The sequence below is a fragment of the Cariama cristata genome, unplaced genomic scaffold (genome assembly GCF_000690535.1).
Source record: "Cariama cristata isolate BGI_N322 unplaced genomic scaffold, ASM69053v1 scaffold15942, whole genome shotgun sequence".
NCBI classification, from domain to species: domain Eukaryota; kingdom Metazoa; phylum Chordata; class Aves; order Cariamiformes; family Cariamidae; genus Cariama; species Cariama cristata.
In genome coordinates, this window is record NW_009603363.1 from 27,144 (window position 1) to 35,160 (window position 8,017).

The window sequence follows — 8,017 nt, forward strand, 5'->3', positions numbered from 1 at the left end:
TTTTGTAAAATACAAAACAAATAATTGTAAATCTGTAAATAGCTTTTGGAAAAAAAATAAATCTAATTGATCTGCAACTGAACTATGGGAATAATGTCACTTTATTTAAATTTGTAATTCGGAGTGTTTTGTTATGACTTGTTGGAGTTGCTTAGACAGTCTTCGCATGCGCTGGGGAGTGGGGAGCTACCCTGCTAATGACGCAACGTGCCACGTGCTGCTCGTGTGCCTCCTGAAGGTTTTCCGGTGGGCTTTATATGGGGCAGGTATGGAGGCAGCAGGATTTGATCTAGGATATAATGATGCTCATCTGTACTGCCTCAGGAAGTAGCTTTTCAAAAAGTATGCAAATAAACAAAATCGATTTTAGAATGGGCAGTCTTTTAAAATAAGAATATAGTGCATTTCCGTAACATGCAGTAAATTCCATTTCTATTACTTAATTGCAATCTTTTCCTCTCCTCTGTGCTGCCCTGTTTGCATGGGAAAATGTCACTGAAGTAGTGTACAAATATTCAGATGGCTTTTATTTACTCTTAGGTAGAACTTCTGCCTTCAACAAAATGGTAAATACTGTTACGTTCAATGTTATTAATCCTGTATCTTCGTCTTTCTATAAAACCCTCTTCTTTGACAGATGGATTCCAAATCCTCTTGCAAAGGTGGTTCACTTACGGTATTTGCACCTCCTCTGAAAGCCAAGGGAAAACCCAGCCGATTCCTAGCGTTCATCACCCAACTGCTTGCACCAGCGGTTGTCAGTAGGCAAACAAGCACTTCAACTCTTTTGTATACAGTGATTCCGCCTAAAACTTCCTCACTGACTGAGCAATCTTGTTTTGTAGGTTTTCTTCTCAAAATCAATTCTGCTGCTCAAGTGTCTTGCAAGGTTGAAGGCTGAATGCTGCTCTTGTTACAGGGTGAAGTGTCACTGGGGAAGGGGCAGGACAGGCTGAAGGGGTTCACTGTCCCATGCGGTGGAATTTCACTCGTCAGGACTCAAGTTCAGTGTGCTTTTTGCAGATTGCTTGGTTATACAAAATAGCTCCAAGCGTAACGCCCAGCCAGCTCTCGGAAGGTAAGTCAGTCTTAAACAGCTGTTTGTTACTGTTGCTTCCCATAGAGTGGAACGCAAAGTATACCCGCGTGAGGAAAGGGTACAGAGCTGACAGTATTTTACAGATACTTGCTATGCTGATGGAGAAGACACGCTGCCATTGAAGTGTAGATGTCCACTACCTTACTGTAAGGTGTTTTTTCCTGCCACTGGATTAACTCTTGCCCTGACCTTTACTTTTGTCTTATGAAACACGTTAAGCTTTTTCAGGGACAGACCAAGAACCCGCTAGTTCTTAAGAGTGCCGAGTTAAAACGAAGCCTTGTTAAGATCACTGGTGTTGATCTCCTCTTCCCTCCCCTTCCTAGCCAAAACCATTCCGGTGCTTTGAAAGGTTCCTCTGCCACTGACCCTTTCAGCTAGGATTTCCAGTCACTTTTGACACAAGAACACACTCTCTAGTGAAATAAACTCCATTCTCCTCTCTCCCACAAGAAGACATTTATTACATATATAACACAGTACTAGCAAACAGGTGACACACTTTCAATACCCAAGATCACATTTGACATTTTAAGGGAGGCATTGAGGACAAAGCAGTTAATTTGGGAGATCACACTGGCTCAGAAGAATAAATACCTTTTTTCAGTACACATCAGGTATGTTAAGTGTCGTCAAACAATATTTTCTTACATATCTTACATGTCACAAATGCACAAAAAGTTTTATCAAGGTGTTTGGGTTGTGTCTTACTGAACAAGTATTGGGCTTATAGTTGTTTTAGAGACTTTGCTTCTAATGATCTCATCCATATAATGGCTTGTCAAGTTTTGAGCGGATACAGACAAACTGGCTCTGTGCAGGAAAAAAAAAAAGCTGAACCATGTTTAAATACAGTAATTTCATGACAGAAAAAAAAAAGTCTAACTTGCTTCCAAATCCCCTACTCTTCCCAAAAGCAATGTTTGTGAAAAAAATACTAACTAACTAAGTCACTTCAAATGAACTAGTATTTGACCTATTTCATGTTAGCTAAAAGCTGTGCTAGTGTTTTAATTTGATGTGCAAGTTGCACGTGTGAAATGCAGTAGAGTTCTACAGCAAAGCGTGGAAATTAAACATCGTCGCTTGGTTTTGTGGAGGCACAACACCTGGGCGCTACTCGCGTAGGCAGCTGTGCATTTGAAGATGATGGTAGGTTCCGGTAGTACGAGGACGAAAGGCGGAACGGTGACTTTCGGCCTCCACAGCTTTACGCCGTGGTAAAATTGTTACATACAACTTCTCAAAAGGGTTTAGGAAAGATTGTTACCAAATCAACTAAATCTATTCATCTACCTTTTTCCCCTTAAACAAGTGAATTTTTCAAACTCATTCACTACACCAAGATTACATAGAACTGAATCAGTGTTCATAGGAGTTACAGTACAACCACCTTTATTGAACCATAGTACAACATCTTAAACCGACTGTAGTCTTGAGTATGTAATACATCCTTAGGAGTAACTAGTATAAAAAGTATCAACATCAGTGGTTTGAATATAAAAATTTATTTAAAGTCAGAGTATGCAACAAATAAAACCTACAGAAAACAGATTTTCCCATCACAATCTGTTGCTTACCAAATAATATTGTGAAAACACATTCCTTCAGTCATTATAAAGTTCTTAAAATACAAAAGAAATTAAATTTTGTAAGAAAGTCTAGTAGACCAGAGACTGTTCCTTCCAGGATGTTTTGTAGAAGCAAGGCTATCCTTTAATACATTCCACGCCATCCTCCTCCACCCATACTGCCTTGCCCATAGTATCCTCCACTATTTCCACTGCCACGACCTGCAAACAATTGACACAAGGTCACGCATACATACCTTAAAAAAAGAAAAAATGTGATGGGTAATACAGAACAGTTGGTTGAAGATGACTTAACTTATACTAACAAAACAATACTTCAGCACTATTTTTCTAAGCAAGCATTTGCTGCAGTAGCAAAATGCCTAAAACCCCAAGCGATTTACAGTTTAAACCGAACCACAGCCCTCCTTCCCCTTCTCCCACCACCAACACCCCGCAGCACACAAAGCCCACCCCCCTTCCCCATCGTCCGTCAGAAGACGGCCATTAGCAACATTTTCCCAAAACAGATTGAAAACAGAACTTGTACTTACTGTATCCGCCCAAGCCGTCGGGAGTTCCGTATCCGCCACTATAATTGCTACCCATTCCCATTCTACCAACAGAGCCGTAACCTTGATCTGAAAAGCAGGAAGTGCATCGTTACAAGCGTGGAACTCGTTAGGCTGGACAAAATGTCAGCTAAGTCTGGAATTGATGCGTACCCATTCCATCTCTGCCATAGCCTCCCATTCCAGAACCGCCTCCGGCAGTTGAATTCAGGAATAGTTCAATATATCGATGCTCTGTAGAAAAGAAAAAAGCCTTACTTTGTATTTTGTTTCAGAAACCAGAAGCAGAGATACAAAGCAAAAAAAAACCCCACGTTACAAGTAACCGTTAGAAGCCCACAAAAAGTGAGTCTGAAATGTGATAAATGGCAAAAAAAGTCTTACGATTTGTGTATTTACTGCACGGCAACTTAAGTTAAATGCAGTTTAAACCTTTACATTCAGTTTCCCCTTATATACCCTGCTAAAGCCTGCTCAAGGAAAGCTTCAGGTGAACATGACACTCACGCATGTGATTTTTATCCTTAGACATGGCAGCTACTGCATCCTCATGTGTTACAAATTCCACATCTGCCTCTCCTGTGGCTCTTCCGTCTGCCCCAATATCGATGTGAACTCTTATAGGGTTCAATGGTGAGAAGAACTAAGAATAAAACCAAACAAAATCACATAAATGCAGAATTCAAGAGAGGTACTTTTTTTTTTCCATCCCAGTCGTTAGCGGAGCACTGCATCAATTTAATCTCATCCTCCCACATAAATTTAATTATTAATTTCCAAAGTATTACTTGGTGATAGTGGACGTTCAACTTTAGGTCAATCTACACCTACAGTCCATTACTATTACACAACTTGAAGAGCTCCAGCTACAGAGCTTGAGGAGCTTTCTTTAAGAACAAAGATACAAACAAAAATTCCTGCCCACACACACTGCTTCATGCAACAGGTTCTAGTATGATGCCATCCTGGAAAAGGAAAATAACCAGTTCATTTTTGAAGAAGCAGAGCCAAATAAATTTCTCCAAGCAAGTACATATTGATGGAATTCTAAAAAAGCTGTCAGTCAGACTGCTCTTCCTTGCTACAGAACTCAAAGAGGTAAGAGTGGCATTTCTAACAGCCTTTCTACCAAACAGTATGTGCAAACGAACCCGTGGGATACTACTGAAGTACTACTCATCAACTTGCAACAATGTGCTCTGAATCAAAGCCTGAAGTTTGGCCCTTGTTCTCAGAGAGTCTTTAGACTAAAGAAATCAAACTGACAGAAGAAAATATAGCTCAATTTAAAAAACACAAACAAACAAGGAAAACAACCACAAGCTCAAAATGGAGTTCTGCATACATAATATATAGGTGCAACTAATAAAGATGGAGCCCCCCTGGAGAGAGGCTGTTTAAACCTGGCCTTGTATCCCAAGAAAACTTCCTTCTCCTACAAACACCACATCTATACTGACACAAGAATGTATTCCCAAAATCTGGCACCCCGATCTTTTACGAGTAACACAGCTGGACACAGCTCCCTACTGTCTTCCCACCCTGTGACCCCTAAAATAAAGTCTCAGGTCAACAAACTAATATGCAAACTATCACCAAAGTTTCACATCTGCTATCACTCTTTTACAAAATTAAGTTAAGCTTAAGTTAAGCTTAAAGAAACTTCCGAAAGCCTTGAAATGAGGATACCAATTGCAACAGCTGTTCTCTCTCCAATACACCTTTTACGGAAATGAAAAAGCAGAGAGTACAAAGATTATGTTAAATACAGTTTGGCGGGCTTCTTCAGTAATCTTACTTTAGACATTACCTTTATAAAAGCTCATTTATTACTAAACTCTGTAAAACTCACATAAAGGGCTATGACTTTCGTTAGCGGGTATTACAGCAATCACTTGTTTGAGAAGAGTTTGGAATAGGAAAGACAAGAACATGCAAACTCTTGGCATTAGAAAGCCCTTTTCCCCCATTGTACTTACATTAGCAATATCATTTTCTGTTGCTCGAAAAGGCAGTCCTCTCATGTGAACAAAATGACCGCCACCATGGAAGCCCGACCCAGTATCTCCAGCTCCACCATAGCCATGTCCTCCCATGCCTATTAAAATACCCAAACCAAACAAAACCACAGACCTGTAAGATCACCATGAAAAGCCAGAAAAGTCACTACTACTGACTTTATACCACCAAATAGGAGACCATTACATTTCCCATGTATCAACCCAAACAGTTAGCCAGAACACATCCTAGGCAATGTATTTACCTTTTCCTAAGATTCCCCAATTCCCCCCTTCTTGAAACATCCTTCTTTCTTTACAAAATAATTTAAGGAAGAAAGCAATTATTTCCGTCTTGGAAATACTATGACTTACAACTCAAATAATATAAAAATCTTTTGAAACAAACTACTGAAAAAAATTTTTTTTACCTCTCCCATCCCTCATTCTGTCATCATAGCCATCGTTTCCATAGCCATAGTTATTATAGCCACCATAATCATCAAAGCCACCGTATCCTGTGCAATGGAGAGAAAGAAAGGAACAATTACATTATTACCCAAAATTCGCAGAGCGATTCACAAGAGTCAATTTTTCAGTCTTTGGGCACCCAGCAGTCCACAAACAGCCTCTACAGACTGTTAAACCTGGATTTCTGAACAGAGTGCAAATGTAAAACCTCCTTTGATATAGTAAAAAGATTGACACATACAAGCAAGAAATTAAATTCTATTGAAAATACCATTTCCTTATTATTTCCATTAATCTTAAATACTAAGCCACATTTTTTGATACGTTACAAGTAAAAAAAAATAATTGAGAAGTGTGTCAAACCTAATGGGTACTGCAGCTACCGCCATTTCTTTATTTCTTGACAAAGATGTCAGAAATGTGAAACTGACAACAGAACCTCCATTCATTAGATAAACATACCACCGTCATATCCACCACCTCCTCGACGCATTCTGTCATACATACTTCCACGCCCAGCTCCATAATAACCCCCTCTTCCTCCTAATGGTCTATCATATGGTCCAGGCCGTTGTTGTCCCATCATTCTTCTTGGCATGTCACAGAATCCTCTGATTTCGCTCTTACTACTTTTGAAGATTTCAATATATCTAATAAAAGAGGATTTTCAAGGTACCAGTAAGAATACAAGCATAAGCTGTCTGAATATTACAAAAGGCCATACTACGTTTTCTATAACTAAACGTACAATCCAAAAGCAGTGTCTAGAGGTACCATACAACTTAAGCTTCTCCTCAAAACCGTAAAAATCTTAACTGTATTAAAAAAAAAAAAACAAACACACTTTACAGTGGCAAAAATTACTATGGGAAAATTCTAGCTGTACAAGTTAAGCATACAACATGTCTTTCCAGTAGGAGAAACATACTGTTGAAAAACTATGTCTAGCTATAGTAGCATTTATCACAAATTACCCTACGCAAGAATGATTGAAACAATTTTCTGAGTTTAGCAAACTACCCAGAGCAATACTGTCTCCCCCACCCCCCCAAATCTACTGTATTTCCCCAGTTAACTTGGGATCAGTTATAAAAATTCTTAAAAACAGCCAGTTCCATATAATGGTCCCCAACCCCCCCAAAAAGCATTACTGACCCACAACCCCCAAAAATAAAGATTTAACACCATCCCAAACTCTCCATCCCCACCTGTGCCCTATTCTTTCCTTGTGTTTCCCCAGAGCATTTTCTGCTATCTCCTTTGAAGCAAACTGCACGAAGGCCTCCCCTGTGCTTCTCCCCTGGTAGTCCAGCGTCAATGTTATCCCATTTGGCACGATTTCCAACCCTTTAACCCAAGGACAAATAACCCCATCAAGGGGAACAGTGTTAAAGGCTGAAACATTCCCATCTGTAGCAAATACTTAAAGCATATCTAAACAACAACAACGAAAAAGAAAACCACCTTGTTTCCCCCATCACCCAACAATGCAAGCCAATGATCTTTCATTAAACATTTATGGATTTAGCCATACTTCTTTTCTGTTTAAACTACGCAAAAGTACGACCACCTAAGTTACATGAAGAAAATACAGCTACCAATCAAGCAATTTAACTGATCCAAATGCTAACATTCAGGTTATCCCAATATGCATAATATGTTTACCACCTCGACAAAATGAGATACATACTGTGTTTTACTACATCTACGGTTATTTGCACTTCATTTACAGGGCATAATTCTTAAATAAACTAATTTAACGCAATCCCTCCCATCCACCCCATTAACGGCTACTGCAAATTCCAATGCGCGAAACTGTGTAAAAGATACAAGAAAACTCTGTCGCTATACTTTGACTATACTAGAGGTACCTTGGAAAAACTGAACAATCTCTTCTTTGCTGCAACCAAATGGCAGGCCTCGAAGTCGTACCACTGTTCCATCATTAGTCGTATCATTGGGCCCGTTATGTTTTCCACTCCAGTCCATCTTTTATTTCAATCAAACACTACAAAAAAAAAAAAGGGAAAAATTTTAAGATTCCATATATGCCAAAGTCCCTCCTCTCAAAAGAAATCCAGCAGTTTTTCTTCAGATAACTAGTATTATGGATAATGAGCTTTATTTCTGTTATGTATTTAAAATTGTACTGTATCACATCTAGAGCGTGCACGCATCTCAAACCACCCCAAACCGTGACAGGGAACACAGCGTATAGGGAGGGGTGCACGCGGGCAGGCACAGCACCTAAAGCCCGTTATTCACTCAGAGCACACCGAGCACCCGTCCCACCAGGTCTGGGGGGGC

The 8,017-nt window shown here is 39.6% G+C and overlaps 1 protein-coding gene across 2 annotated transcripts; it reads right to left on the bottom strand.

Moving 5' to 3' along the window:
* Positions 1-1,543: 1,543 nt before the first annotated feature.
* HNRNPH3 (heterogeneous nuclear ribonucleoprotein H3 (2H9)) lies at positions 1,544-7,719 on the bottom strand. Of its 2 annotated transcripts, none has more exons than XM_009695164.1 (9): positions 7,582-7,719; positions 6,919-7,057; positions 6,173-6,360; positions 5,671-5,757; positions 5,222-5,340; positions 3,750-3,885; positions 3,396-3,476; positions 3,225-3,311; positions 1,544-2,892 (listed from the first exon to the last, which is right to left on the bottom strand). In XM_009695164.1, exons 1-9 carry the CDS (start codon positions 7,697-7,699, stop codon positions 2,816-2,818), a joined length of 1,032 nt encoding a protein of 343 aa, XP_009693466.1. In that variant the 5' UTR covers positions 7,700-7,719; the 3' UTR covers positions 1,544-2,815. The 2 variants fall into 2 exon arrangements, with proteins under 2 accessions (XP_009693466.1, XP_009693467.1); XM_009695165.1 differs by having other exon boundaries at positions 2,589-2,892; positions 6,218-6,360.
* Between the last annotated feature and the right edge of the window lie 298 nt (positions 7,720-8,017).

Coding starts and splice junctions, on each gene's coding strand:
- HNRNPH3 (XM_009695164.1), bottom strand. CDS start 7,699: ATGGACTGGAGTGGAAAACATAACGGGCCCAATGATACGACTAATGAT. Junction 5,758..6,172: donor AGGTGGTGGATATGACGGTG/GTATGTTTATCT, acceptor TCCATTGCACAG/GATACGGTGGCTTTGATGAT. Junction 3,312..3,395: donor CTATGGCAGAGATGGAATGG/GTACGCATCAAT, acceptor CCTGCTTTTCAG/ATCAAGGTTACGGCTCTGTT.